The sequence below is a fragment of the Ornithorhynchus anatinus genome, chromosome 7 (assembly GCF_004115215.2).
Source record: "Ornithorhynchus anatinus isolate Pmale09 chromosome 7, mOrnAna1.pri.v4, whole genome shotgun sequence".
Lineage (NCBI taxonomy): Eukaryota > Metazoa > Chordata > Mammalia > Monotremata > Ornithorhynchidae > Ornithorhynchus > Ornithorhynchus anatinus.
This window is the reverse complement of record NC_041734.1, coordinates 50744045-50759516: the sequence shown is the minus strand read 5'-3', so window position 1 is coordinate 50759516 and position 15472 is coordinate 50744045. Positions and strand designations below refer to the sequence as shown.

The 15472-nt window shown below is 44.5% G+C and overlaps 1 protein-coding gene across 7 annotated transcripts in view; it reads right to left on the bottom strand.

The window, feature by feature from the left end:
- The window catches only part of DLG1 (discs large MAGUK scaffold protein 1), a 203694-nt gene that overhangs the window by 101806 nt on the left and 86416 nt on the right, over window positions 1–15472 (bottom strand). For 2 of the 7 annotated variants that reach the window (XM_007667100.4, XM_001512756.6), the window contains exon 1: window positions 6227–6542. The exons of the other annotated variants lie outside the window; for them this stretch is intronic. In XM_007667100.4, the coding sequence (XP_007665290.2) occupies window positions 6227–6460 (234 nt within the window). In that variant the 5' untranslated portion in view covers window positions 6461–6542. Of the gene's footprint in view, window positions 1–6226; window positions 6543–15472 lie in introns of those variants that run through there. 7 annotated transcript variants of the gene reach the window in all.

Genomic DNA, 15472 nt, shown 5'->3' with positions numbered 1-15472 from the left:
GTATGAGACCAGAGAGGAACAATTACAGATGTAGCAAGATACAGGTTCCGAATCTCTAAAGCAAAATTTCCTGACTTTTTAATTAATCCCTTTGGAGAATGGTTTTTGAATACCTAATTTCAGCCAGACCCACTTTTCAAAATTAAACAGTAAAAATTACCTTCCAGCGCCATAACAAATCGATTGAGGCAGGGAAACAGTGTAGCCTAGTGGAAAGCGCACGGGCCTGGGAGTCTAGACTGTAAGCTCGTTGTGGGCAGGAAGGTGTCTGTTTATTGTCGTATTGTACTTTCCCAAGCGCTCAGTACAGTGCTCTGCACACAGTAAGTGCTCAATAAATGCGACTGAATGAATGAATGAGTCAGGCGACCTGGGTTCTAATCCTGGCTCCACCTACAAACCCACTGTGTGATCTTGGGCAAGTCATTTTTCTGCAGCGTGGCTTAGTGGAAAGAGCACTGGCTTGGGAGTCAGAGGTCGTGGCTTCTAATCCGGGTTCTGCCGCCTATCAGCTGTAAGGCTTTGGGCAAGTCACTTAACTGCTCTGTGCCTCAGTTACCTCATCTGTAAAATGGGGATTAAGACTGTGAGCCCCGCGTGGGACAACCTGATGACCTTGTATCTCCCCCCAGCGCTTAGAACAGTGCCTGGCACATAGTAAGCGCTTAACAAATTATTATTTGTTATTGTTATTGTTATTATTATTATTCTCTGTGCTTCAGTTCTTTCATCTGCAAAATGGCGAGTCGGTTCCTGTTCTCCCTCCTCCTAAAACTGTGAGCCCCGTGTGGGAGCTGATTAACCTGTATCTACCGCAGTGCTTAGTACACAGTGAGCACTTAACAGTTACCACATTTACTAACTGGAACTTGATTTAAGGTGACTCCTTCCAAAACTTGATGGATCATATTTTTTAACAGCATCCCCTCTTCCTCTTAGCCATCCTTCTCTTCACCCACTGCTATGTTTCATATGGTAATATCAAAATGTGTTTTTAGAAGCACCTTTGGAGCGGTTCCACAAACATACATTCTTTTTAAAACCAGAGATACATGGTGTATTCGATTTCACTGGATATCTTTTGGACCCAACCTGGGGGTATGAATTAGAATTAGTCATGTAAATAAATGTAATCCGAAGCAGGAGAGTCCACTTCTCATTACGTGGGGGTGCACTCAACCTTTAGCGTTAGGTTTATCGGCTCTCACACGCCCAAAGGTAGTCGCCCACCACCAACCTGTGTGCCCTACTCCGCAAGGCATCCATTTCTGGGGCAATTCCAGCGTTCTTTTCTTGGCTCAGAGCTGGGAATAATGTCAAATTCAGAGCAGGATGCGGGGAAGTACTGTATACTAATTAGAATTGTTTGACTATGCTAAAAATTTCGCCTTCAAAATTCATTTACTAAAATGTACTTATAAACCCGCTACCCAAAGGACTGGCTACGTTAAGAGTCACCACTCCTTGCTATGTGACATTTCATATAGATAATCAGCAATTTCCTCTATTTGGTAAAATCGGTACGGGGACCTCAATGAGCACTGAGATCGCTGATTTAGAAATCCAACATTATCAAGAGCATAACATCCATTCTAATTTTTCTGGTTGCCTTCTTAAAAACACAAACACAAATCTCCTTAAAAACACAAACTAAAAATAAAGTAAATCTAATTTAGTAAGACACAATCAGAGTTTGTTTTGGTTTTTCACTGAAGTGACTGCTTTGTGGTTTATGACTTTATATTGTAAGATGTAGCTAACTTGGCAAGCAGCCTGGTCTAATGGAAAAAGCGACGGCCTGGGAGGCAGGGGACCTGGGGTCTAATCCCACCTTGGCCACTTGTCTGCTGTGTGACTCTGTGAAAGTCACTTCTCTGTGCCTCAGTTTCCTCAACTTTAAAATGGGGGGTTCACTGCCTGTTCTCCCTCCTACTTAGACTGAGTCCTATGTGGGACTGGGACTGTGCCCAACCTGACAAACTGATCTATCCCAGTGCTTAGAACAGTGCTCGACAAATTGTAATTGTAATAAATTGTAATAAAAACTGTAATACAATTTGTAATGCAATTTGTAATAAAAACAGCATCACTAGTGGTTTGACTGGGCCTCCAAAAAAATCAAATCTACAATACTCTCTCGACTGAAAGTCATTTAAGAGATTACATCCAAATCTCTTTCTGGAATACAGGATCTTCAGAAATGGGAGAATCTGGGGGCTCTAAATGATTTTCAAATTGATAATACTGTCACCATTTATTTCCTCACCTCAATCACATGACAAGGTTTCGGTGGGAGCCCGCAACTTTCTTTGACTTAATGATAATAACACAAGGGATAATAAAAACGATGGTAATAGTACGTTATGGACTTACGTGCCAAGCACTGCACACTAACAGCAGGAGAAAATACAAGATAATCAGTTCGGAAACAATCCCTGTCCCACACAGGGCGCACGGTCTAAGTAAAAGGGAGAATGGTCACTGAATTCCCATTTCACGAAGGAGGAAACTGACTTGCTCGAAGCTGTAAACAGCAGGCAAATGGTGGAGGTGGGATTAGATCCCAAGACCCCGGATTCACAGGCCTGTGGTCTATCTACTAGGCCGCAATGCTTCTCAACCTTAGTAAATGAAACCTTAGGGAGATTTAAATTCAAACCCAAAGGGTAACTCCATTATTCTTTACCTTTACGTCAACCTCAACTGGACAACCTTACCCCACACCTAGGGGGAGAGCTGTTTAAGACCAAATTGGAATACAATGTGCAATAGCATTATTCATTCATTCATTCAATAGTATTTATTGAGCGCTTACTCTGTGCAGAGCACTGTACTAAGCGCTTGGAATGAACAAGTCGGCAACAGATGGAGACAGTCCCTGTCATTTGACGGGCTTATAGTCTAACTGGGGGAGACAGGCAGACAAGAACAATGGCAATCAACAGAGTCAAGGGGAAGAACATCTCATAAAAGCAATGGCAACTAAATAGAATCAGAGGCAACTAAACAGAATCAGAGAATAGCTGGATCTTTGAGTCTCTCCTTCAGTTCAAGAGTAAGGATAGCCAATTTACATTATCATCCTATTAATGCCGTAGAACCGAATACCCTATTCTACCACTTCCACATTTCCTTGGACTAAAAAAACCCCACAAAACAAAATTAGTCCAAATTACCAAACTGGCATATCTAGTTTTCAAAGTATTTTGGTGAACTTCCAGTGAACTTAGGCTATTAAATTCAAATAACTATGTCCCTCCAGGTGTCTATTGTGTAATTTCACACGGCCATCCTTCTCATTCAAAGATGAGAAGCAGTGTGGCTCACTGGAAAGAGCATGGGCTTGGGAGCCAGAGTTCATGGGTTCGAATCCCAGCTCTGCCACTTGGCAGCTGTGTGACTGTGGGCAAGTCACTTCACTTCTCTGGGCCTCAGTTCCCTCATCTGTAAAATGGGGATTAAGACTGTGAGTCTCACGTGGGACAACCTGATGACCCTGTATCTACCCCAGCGCTTACAACAGTGCTCTGCACATAGTAAGCATTTAACAAATACCAACATTATTATTAAGATGATTCCGGGGACAGAAAGAGTTCAACTGGGCACTAGTGTCGCTGAAAGACTGTCTCTTCCAACTTGACGTGCAAAAGTAAAGCCTACCTTTTAATAACGATGGCATTTATTAAATACTTCCTACGTGGCACGTGCTGAGCCGGAAGACCCAAGGTTACGGGATGGGACACGGGACTCGCTGTCTTATCCAGACTTTACACACAGAGAGGTTAAGCAACTGGGGCACCGTCACACAGCAGGCCAATGGCAAAGATGGGGCCTTCCGACTCCTAGTCCTCCCGACTCCCATTCCCGTGCTCTTTCCACTGGATCCGCTGCCTGCCACAGCGAGGGGAGTCCTGCTTCCAAAAAAGGGCTGATCAAAAACCACGGATCCTGCCAACGGGGGTTTATCTTCGTTTGCCGATGACACCGCCATGGGGGTGCATACTAATGTAGGGCTTTAGTTTGGGGTTGCGGAGCGGGAGTGGGAGGCTACCTTATTACCAGCAGGAGCAGGATATGCCCCGGAGTTGTCTTTCAAGGGGAACCACCAGACTGTCCCCCCTACAGCCCACAGGGAATGCTGAGAAAAACTGGAATAATCCGATCGATCGATGATAATAATAATAATGTTGGTATTTGTTAAGTGCTTACCATGTGCAAAGCACTGATCTAAGCGCTGGGGTAGATACAGGGTCATCAGGTTGTCCCACGTGAGGCTCACAGTTAATCCCCATTTTCCAGATGAGGTAACTGAGGCACAGAGAAGTGAAGTGACTTGCCCACAGTCACCCAGCTGACAAGTGGCAGAGCCGGGGTTCGAACCCATGACCTCTGACTCCCAAGTCCGGGCTCTTTCCACTGAGCCACGCTGCTTCTCTAATGGTTGGTTGGTAGGGTGGTGACACTGTGGTCACGGAAAAGACCCCCTCAAGCGGCAAACCCTGCTGTGACCTTGCCAACTTTCATAAGCTCTTATTAAACGTGGCCCTCACGTTGGGCATATTCAGGAGCGGAATGGGGACGAAGAGGCGGTGCTGATGTCTGTTCACTGCTAAACATCAGTGAAGTTTAGCAGCTAAAAACACAACCATAATAAGAAAAATCCTAGTGTCATGTGGAAATCTTAAAGGCAATTCCCTCCAGGATCAAGGATCAAGAATCTCCCTCAACCCTCATTCCACTTAGCCAAGCCCCTCATCTCCCCACCATTCTCCCAAGAACAAAAGCAGGCACAAATTATTTTTTTTTAGAAGGCAAAAAAAAAAAATCACTGACCCTTCAATTAAAAATCTTTACACCTTACTTCTCTTGCAAAGAGGTCAAAGGTACTCCAATATGATTTTTAAATTATTCAGTGATGTTTGGTGCTTTTCCCGGTTTTATAAAACCAGTAGTGATTTTCTTTGTACGATAACCAAAACACTAGGTTCTGATTTTGCTCACATGGTAACCAAAACAGCAAATGAAAGGTTATAATTTTAATAAAGATTGTATAATATTCAAGTCAAGCTATCCATTTTTAGGCATAAGACCTTCTTACTCAGCACTGGTCTGCCGGGCCAGGATGAACTGAAGCATCTCTACAAATTTATGTTTTTTCCCAAAATCAGTACTTAGAGGAAATAAACTTCATTAAAATATTTAAGCACATTTTCCACACTAAAATTATAGTTTGACCATCTTTACATCAATCATTCTAAAAATATCTAAATTAGAGTTTCCTCAAAAAGCAAGTCATCCTTAACTTATTTTTTGGAGGGTTTTTTTCTTCCTTCTAGCCTCTTTGGTTCTATTTTCTATTGCTCAATATTTTAATGGTAGTTTGTAAGAAAAATATTTACTAGACACTCTTCACCCCAAAATTCACACACTAATTAGGAATTTTCCTCTTCCTGTTGTTACCCATCCTTACGGTCTCTTCTGTGTCTTGAAAATACTGGGTTTTCTCTTCAAGTCAAACTCACTCCCCCTCCGTAAACTGACATTTAGGAATTTTATCCAAAATACCTGGCTATAACATTCCGGGCAAAGGAGACTATTAAAATAACCAATCCATCAAGTGGTTAATTCTACAGCGAAAGCAGACATTAAACATAAAGAATTATTTCACCGTGAAGTTTTATTCAGGCCTCCAAGCTGTATCATTTCTATGCTTATGATTTAAGTACAAAAAAATAAAGTGCCGTTATACTGAATTCATCTTCGGAAATAAAGCGGACCTCGCTGCAATCTGCAGCAACGATCTGCTTTTTTAAAAAAAGTATCAGTTTTCCACGTTATCTGAAATGGCACATTCTTTATTGCTCATTTTAATCACCCATCATTATGCTGAAAATAAAAATGGCTAGCACATTAACTCTGGCTGGCTGACTTTATATTTCGCTCTAGGTTCACAAATGAGTATTTGTCAGCAAATCCCCCCGCCCCCAAAAGGGTAGCCCAAAAGGCCAAGATATCCTCATTACTTCTTCATGCTTAAATCTCACAAACCCGGCCGTAAAGCAGACGTTTCGGAGCATTCCCGACACCGGACGCAAGCGGACGAGCGAACGAAAACATCCCCCTACCGTCTCTTGGAAATCGGAACTAACCGACAGGAGGGTCGTGATTCCCGACTAATAAGCACCGACAGAAGGACAGACAGGATTTCAACAAGTGGCAGGGTTACCTGGGCGGAGCTGGCTGCCACCGAGATGCAGTCAATGAAGCTGTGCCTGCGAGTGAAAAACGCAACCAGCTGCTGCCAGCGGGAAGGTTCTGGCTCGGCCCGCAGTTCATCTGTTGAGCCCTTTTTTGCCCAGTGCTTCTGCTTTGGGCCTACGGAGCTGTGGCTAGAGCTCGCGGTGCCTCCTCGATTGGCTCGAGAGTACAGGAGTGTGTTGTTTCCGAAAATGTAATTCATCTCTGCAGCCCTGCAGGTGGTTGCCAGGCAGTTCTACTTCTCTACCAGCTGCTGAATGGTGAACGATCGGTTTAAAAAAAAAAAAAAACTGCAGCTAGAATTACGGCAGCATCACTTGCACATCAGGGAAATGAAAAAATCCCCAGAACATTCATTCTCCCCCCCACCCCCCCCCCCACCCCCCTACCAACCTCCCTGCAAGTTCCTCCCGGCTCAAAGCTGGACTGTTCTTCTATCTTTGTTACTTGTCTGACGGGGCTGTGTTCATTTTTCGAGTCAAAAAAAGCGATTTAAATCGCTTCGCTCTTTCACGGCTATTCTTTCTCCGAGCTCGTCGGGGATCAAAAGCTGCCGTTCTTTTGTTGGCCGACAACTAGACCGACTGGGATCCGGGAAGGGAGGTCGTTCAGCAGGTACAGAAAGGGTTGCACGGGCACCGGACTAGCAAGACCCTTTGGGGCTGCTCGATTTTAATGCACTGGGTGGAGAAACCTTGTAGCACAATCACCAAGTCTCAATCGCAGCCTGGGGTAAAATCGAATGACATCTTCACTGCGTATAAATTATAAATATGAACGGAATAAGACAGGAAAGCCTTCCGCAATGGCTTGGATTCATACCTTTTCCCCCAAAAGGCATCTGTCAATCTCCTAACACAAAACGTTACTTCAGGATGGAGAGTCATTAGTATTGATTTTTTAGGCAGCAGGTATTTTCCTCGGAGAAACAAGGACCTGACGACAGAGGGAAGTTCCATTTTTAATGCAGCTCGGGCATTTTCTGCTACATATTGGTTTTTAATCTATTTACGAAAGCTTTCGGCAATTACATCGGGGGGAAAGGAGTTACTAAAATTAACATCGTCTGAAGTCTGCAGATTATCCCTCTGAAAGTACTGATGAATCTTGAAATTACATATATTACTCAGCCAGAGATGAATATTGAATCATTTTAGAAATGTATCTTGGAAAGTCTCAAAGCACAAAATTCTGTCATCTGATCTTCACAGAATTAACATTTTTAAATGTGCTTGTATTTATAAGCGAGGAAAGCCAGTTCTACTAGGTCTCCAGGGTTTGTTAAAATATTAAACTAGGTAGGTGTTTAGCCCCAAGTTATGACTGGGCACATTCAAGCACTTGATTCATCATCCCACCCCCAATTCAACCAATATATTTGAGTATATTCTAATACATGATCCAAGAGACTGTAGAAAATGTTAAACAATACTCAGGGTAGAATAACTCAGCCATCTTGTTAGCATCTTGTCTGAACAAGACAAATCAATTAAATGGTCTGACCTTTGTGGAATTTCGTCTCTCTGTCTGGACAAGGAAAAATGGATAATTCCTGGGGGAAAATACCTACCAAAGGTTTTCCACCTACTTTCTAATAAACTGCATCCTTGTGACATACACACACACACACACACACACACAGAGGACTGCTTATCAGAGTCAGAGTGGCCTCCTAAGAGCACAGACCCGTAAGGGCTTAGCAAATCCCATAATTATTAATTATTATTATTAGGGGACCTAGGTTCTCATCCCTGCTCCACCTTTTGCTTGATGTGGGACTTTGGGCAGCAAGTCACTTCTCTGTGCCTCAGTTTCCTCTTCTGTTAAATGGGATTCAATACCTCTTTTTCCTTCCTCCTTACCCTGTGAGCCCCATATGGGACAGGTGTCTGACTTGATTGGCACATAGTAAGCACTTGACAAATACCAATTAATAGTTGATAGCTGCAATTCACAAGCCTCACCAAGTTCTCAAGGCCAGAAGAATCTTGTTCAGCAAGGATATATGCAATCCCACAAAGAACTTAGTATTTTCTTTGGTAATCCATCACATTCCCTAAGTGGCTTGCCATCCTCGCTGAGGAGTTCATGGCCCTGAAGATTTTTTGACCTCTTTGAGGCATCCCTCACAGCTTCTAACACTTGTTGATTGCATTGGAAAATGTATCCCAGTTAACTCACCATTCTACTGCAGAATTCATATGGCTCAACGGTTTTTCAACCCCTACTTCAGGGGGTTTTGGAGAGGGGTCTAATAGACCGGGGGTGAACCTGGGTTCCACTTGTCTGTAGGCCCTCACGATGGTTGGTACGACGTCTTCCCCCAGAGGGTTAAGGACAAAGAAAGGGAAAGATCTCTCTGCAGGAGATGCAAACGAGTCTGGGTCCCGGAATGAGAACATTGTGACTACTCTAAATGTGGGGGGGGGGGGCTAATCAAAGGATTGAGATGATCAAGCTGGCATGATTCAAGATTTCTTTGTCTGGGCCGCTGAACAGAGATTTAATAACAAAGCATTTTCCGACAAAAAAGAAATCCAGGAAGCTAGTAGATTTTAGAGACGGGAGAGTCTCCTTGGCTAGTTTCCTCTTTTTGGTTTGTTTTTTCATGGTATCTGTTACGTGATTACTATGTGTCAAGCACTCTTCAATAGCATGGGGGAAGATACAAGTTTATCAGGTTGGACACAGTCCTTATCCCACATGGGGCTCATAGTCTAAGTAGGAGGGAGTAGGATTACGTCCCCATTTTACAGTTGAAGAGACTGAGTTAGAGAGAAAATAAGAGACTCGCCAGAGGTCGCGCAGCAGGCAAATGGCAAAACCAGATTTAGAACCCAAGTCCTCTGACTTCCAGCTACATGCTCTTTCCATTAGGCCATGCTGCTTCTCAGTATTCTCCTCTTAATATTTCTATTTCCGTGGGGTTAGTTTCTGGCTCTCCTAGTACAGGTATGGCAGTAAAATAGTCTTGCTTTTTCAACTTGAGGAAAGAATTGTCCCAACTCAGGCTTCTTTCCTTCTTAAAGCATCAAAGAGCAGGGTAACTCCATCTTGAGCATCTCTGGCCCTTCTGAACTCCCCTCCCATCAAGGATGTCTTTTTCGATCATATTTATATCCATTTGCTTTCTTGAAAAAAGGTTAAGACTTTTTATTGCAATAATTTAACTGACAGTGGGAAGACCTTAACTTTTTTATCTGTCTCCAGTCCTTTATTTACACAGAAATTCTTAGCCAACCTTTGAGTACACTACACTGAGAGGGGGAGAAAAAGTATCTAACTCTACTACGTACAATGGAAGACTACAACAGAATTAGCAGGCATATTCCCTGACCAAGCTTATAGCCTAGAGGGGGAGACAGACATTAATATGGAATAGAGAGGTAATTTGTAATATACAATTTAAAGATATATACATAAGTGCTGTGGGGTTAGGGGTGGGGTGAATATCAAAATGTCCAAAGGCCACAGATCCAAGTGCACAGAGGATGCAGCAGAGAGAGCGAGCCGGGGAAAAGAGGGTTTAATCAGGGAAGGCCCCGGGGAGGAGATGTGACTTGCAGCTAAGACAGAGCTGTCACGGTGTCCAGCCTGGTGTGGGTGAGTTAAACGTCTGCTCCTCTCCTCGTTCTCCCTGAGGCTGGGGAATAGACGGTTCCTCTCTGCCGCCTCGCCCAGACCCTGAGAAGAGAGGCCATCTGCCCGCCCGGCTGCCCGGTGATCCAGCGCTCCAGGGAAAAGCCCAGCGGCGCCCTAAGGCGTTTCCACGGTAAGCACGGCTGAAAGGCCGCACGTCCGAGCAGCGTCTGTGCTGCTTGACGGGGCACGTGCACCGTGGCGGTGCCCATCCGATGCCTGCCAAGCGGATGAGCCCCATCCTGAGGGACTCCGAAGCCGAGGTAACAGGTTTGGCTGCTCTCAGCCAGTATGTCCGGGCAGCCCCAGATCTTCCTCCTCCGCTACTTCTCCCCCGGAGCGAGCCTGCCATGTCCAGCTTTAGCACCTAACAAAAACCCTAACGCTGCAGGGGGAGAAGATGGCAGAACCATTGAGTACTTTTTGCTTCCTTTTCCTCCTTTCTTCTTCCTACTCCCTTTTTTCCCCTCCCTTCCCCAGGCCCAAATTCACCCTTGTGTTCAAAATGAAAAGCGGGTACCCCGGCACATTCCAGAGTTTCTTTAAAGGTTTCTTCAGCCTCTAAGTAATTTGCCAATTGAATTAAATTTCTAAAAAGGCAAAAATTATTCTAAAGGTTATCGGGAGTCGACAGGAGTGTTAATTCAGTCCCCCCTTCCTCCCTTCTAGACTGTGAGCCCGTTGGGTAGGGATTATCTCTACTTGTTGCCGAACTGTACTTTCCAAGCACTCAGTAGAGTGCTCTGCACACAGTAAGTGCTCAATAAATAAGACTGAATAAATGAATGAATTCAGTTCCTCTTTCCAGCTTTTCCCCACCTCTTTCTCAATGTCTAATGCCAGTACCTGGAGAAGAGATAATCCTCAAAACTCTTCCGGCACATAGGCTCTATTTTTGTTTCGAAAATTTTACCTAACTTCAATTTCTTTTCATTTTACCTGGTAAATATAAAAACCACAGCGTTTACTTTTTGGAAGGAAAATCTCTCTACTTCAAAGGGAAGAATTAGGAGACAACTATCTCATGGAGCTGGCCAAAAGCTAAATTAGGACCAAAAATAACAATATGTGCCAATTGGTAAATGAATAAATGAGAACGACAGTGCTATAAAATGAGATCGAGTGCTGTTCACGCTCCGTGACTAAACAAAAACTTCCAGGGAGGAGCCTGGGCACCTCTTGGAGCCCAGTGAGGTCCATGCTGTGGGAATGGTGACCCAAACTGCTAACTCTGTCACCGTGGAGAGAGCCCACCTAGCTGCGAGACCTTTTCCCGAGTGCCGTCCTCTAGGCCACGCACACGACCAGGTGGCCCAGGCAATACGGGCATAGCCGAAGAGCAGGAACCCTAGCCGGCTGCGGCTACGGGCTACTGTGCTGGACAGACCTCCCTCCCAACATCCCCAAGCCAGGCAGTTGCATTAAATGATAAATAATAATGTTGGCATTTGCTAAGCGCTTACTATGTGCAGAGCACTGTTCTAAGCACTGGGATAGATACAGGGTAATCAGATTGTCCCACATGAGGCTCACAGTCTTAATCCCCATATTACAGATGTGGTAACTGAGACACAGAGAAGCTAAGTGACTTGCCCACAGTCACCCAGCTGCTGACAAGTGGCACAGCTGGAATTCGAACCCATGACCTCTGACTCCCAAGCCCGGGCTCTTTCCACTGAGCCACGCTGCTTCCCTAATTAGGGTACTTGTTAAGTGCTTACTGTGTGCCAAGCACTGTTCTAAGCGCTGGGGTAGATACAAGGTGAGCAGTTTGTCCCACGTGGGGCTCACAATCTTAATCCTCATTTTACAGATGAGACATTCCATTGCCTCAACTAAATTTTAAGCACAGACCTACTCACTCTGGAAGAATATCTGGCTTTTTAGGAAACCCTTTTAGAAAGTTTAACATAAATACCTTAATTCGCTTTATTTTCAGTGCTTTACATAACACTCTACCTGAGTTCTTATAGTCCCCTCCAAATTTCTATCTGATAAGAATAAAATATTTGAGTGCACTCTATCCTCTTCATACCATGCATTATGAATAAGCTACAAAATAACAACACTTAGCATCTTATGATTCAAAGTTCGGCATAATCAAGTATGGTAAAATAGTTTCTAGATGCGACCAAAATACAAAGTAATACTGGACTGAAACTTTGAAAGCTTTCATATACCAATCAATAAATACTAGTAGATACCATCATTCGTTTAAAATTCAAGTCAGATATTATTCAGACAATACAGTAGCAGAAAATACAGCAGCAATACAGTAGCAGAAAAAAAATCTTATCTTCTTTTTTTTATAGTATTTGTTGAGCATTTAACTAAGTGCCAGGCACTGTACTAAGCGCTGGGGTGGATACAAGCAGATTGGGTTGGACACAGTCCCTGTCCCTCATGGGGCTCACAGTCTCAATCCCCATTTTACAGATGGGGGAACTGAGGCCCAGAGAGGTGAAGTGACTTGCCCTAAGTGGCACAGGAGACAAGCGGAGGAGCCAAGATTATAACCCATGACCCTCTGACTCCCAGGCCCGTGCTCTATCCACTATGCTGTGTTGCTTCTCCATTGTTAATCTTTCCTTTTTGGTGACAAAATATTTTAAAACACCTCCTAAAACTAAAAACTCCAAGGGCATAAAAATAGTACTACAATGAGAATTAACTATTTATCTAGCTTAAAATGGATGTGAACAGAGTGATACTAATCCTAATGTATTTTTAAAAACACTACAACTGACTCTGGCATGCTCAATTCTTCGATCATTTATTATTTATTCCTCACAAAATGTTATAAAATAATTTCACTAGAAAAACTGTCAGAAAGTGATTTGCCCAAAAGACATCTTTCTGACCCCAAGAGAGCCACTTCTTTGGTTCCAAAAATAGGTTTCAGAGACTGATGAGGTATAGAGAAGCAGCGTGGCTCCGTGGAAAGAGCACGGGCTTTGGAGTCAGAGGTCATGGGTTCGAATCCCAGCTCGGCCACTTGTCAGCTGTGTGACTTTGGGCAAGTCACTTGACTTCTCGGTGCCTCAGTTACCTCGTCTGTAAAATGGGGATTAAGACTGTGAGCCCCACGTGGGACAACCTGATTCCCGTGTCTACCCCAGCGCTTAGAACAGTGCTCGGCACATAGTAAGCGCTTAACAAATACCAACATTATTATTAACTGGTGGAAAGCCCTGAAGCCAAGGGTTCGGAATCTTTACTTAAAGCAGAGAAAACTGAGCAATCATATGATGGTTGTAAGGAGAGTGGGATATCTAAAGGTGGGCTCGTGAAAAATCACCACTGGACGCTCCAGTGCACGGATCAAGAGGCTGAAGCAATAAGGTCCGTATCATCTTTCCCTCCAGATCCGTCAGCCGCCAAATTGGAAGCGAAATTTTTACTCCCACCACCACGTGAAGAAGGGACTCTGCTGTATGTTCTGCATACGCTCATTCAATCATATTTCTTGAGTGCTTACTGTGTGCAGAGCGCTGTACTAAAAGCTTGGGAAAGTACCATTCAACAATAAAGCGTGACGCTCCCTGCCCACAACCAGCTCCCACTCTGGAGGGCGGGGGGGCAAACAGCCACACAAATAAGCAGACGTCGATACAAATAAATAAAATGACAGATATGTACATGAGTGCTGTGGGGCTGGGAGAGGCGGAAAGAGTAAAGGGAGCGAGCCAGGGAGACGCAGAAGGGAGTGGGAGATGAAGGAAAGTGGGGTTTAGTCTGGGAAGGCCTCTTGGAGGAGATGTGCATCGGCGATGAAGTACACCTGACTGACCGAAAAAGCAAACCGTGTTCAGGGATGCTCAGCTTTTCTGTAAGTCCAGCACAGTGGAAGGAGAAGCTCAACAATCGGGCCTCCTTTCCCCACGACTTGGGAAATGAACGATAAGAGCACTGCAGGCCTGGGAAGAGCAAAGAAAACCACAGCACACAGCGGTGTTCTTTGCACTATCTTGTTGTCTTAAGTGCTGTCCATCCCTGGAGGTGAGGAGGGTGGGGAGGGGCGTAGGAAGAGGTCGGGGCAAGAGATGAGGAAAGAAAACTTTGAAAGGGGGGTGGGAGGGAGGAGAGGAAGAGAGAGACAAGAATGTTAGTTGCCTTCTTTTTCTTCCCCCAACCCCTCACTGGCCACAGTCTTTCAACACAAAGAAAGCACCCTAGGCATATTTCCTTAAAATTTTAATGTTCTGGGAGGGCGGGGACACTCAGTTCAGACCGCAGAGACTGTAAATTTCATCTTCAGAATGCTGGAGAGCAGTTCCTAAAGTGCTATGCAATCTTTTCAAAAGTTTTTTGGAATTTTTCTTGCCATTTTCAACATCTGTGGTCTCCTCCTGTTAGATCGAAAATGCCTTGAAAACCGGATTTTTAGTTAGCTCTAATTTCTCTTGTACCGAAAATAGTGCTCTGGGTTTCACGGTACACTTAAATAAAGAATTGAGGTGATGTTGCTGATGATGGATATAATGGAAAGCTGTCAAGCAACGGAAAAAGTAAATAGGGAATGGAGGGCAACGTTCTGGTTGGTATTCCTCGGGGTTAGCTTCTCAAGGAGGAATTTCTACAGTATTTCATTTGTGTGGCTAATATTCCTTGTACCTAAAGATACGGTATCCACTCATTTGGGTTTTAATACTGCATAATTTAACAACTGTCTGCCTAACAGAAAATCTCACAATAAAATTAGAGTGTGCTCTCTGAGACTTACACAAAAGAAGGGGGAGGCTGGCATATATCTACTGAAGTTTAATTTCTGTTGGGGCGAGAGAGGAAAACAAGTCAGTAGCCCTGGGGCTTGGGATTCACGGCGCCGTTATTCTGTCAGGGGTGCCGGGGCATTTTTGCAAACGCAGCGGCTCCAGAAACACTTGCGGGTTTAGGGCTGAGGTAAAACACATTGCTTCCAATGTGCATCCTCTGCTCCCTGAAATACAAGTCCAAGGGGTACTCGGTCAGTTAACCCATTGTATTTATTTAGCGCTCTTTCAGAACACTGTAATAAGCACTTGGGAGAGTAAAATGTAACAATGAATAGACACATTCCCTGTCCACAACGGGCTTACAGTCTAGAGGGGAAGACAGATGACATAAATGAATAATAGATACGTACATAAAATGCCGCGGGGCCGGGAGAGGGGGTGAATTAAAGGGATCTCTCCTGACCACACAGAGAGCCTCAAACTAAAATGCTGTTTGGGGGCCTTGGGCCACGCTGTGATGTTGCCCGTGCACACCCCCTTTCTCCTCCCCCCACCACCATCGCCTGAAAACTCTCCCCAAAGTCTGCTACCAGCAAGATCAGCAGTGGGAGACTGTAGGGCCTGACGGTCAAACAGGGCCTGGGTCCCCACGGAGCTCCTGTCCTCCCTGCCCTCTTTCTGCACTCCCTGCTTATCAGGAGGTGGGAGATTTTTGTAGTAGCCCACCAGGGATCAATCAATAGTATTTACTGAGGGCTTGCTCCGTGCAGAGGACTGTACTAAGCACCTGAGAAAGTACAATACAAAAGAGTTGGCAGATACATTTCCTGTCCCCAAGGAGCTTACGGTCTAGAGGCGGG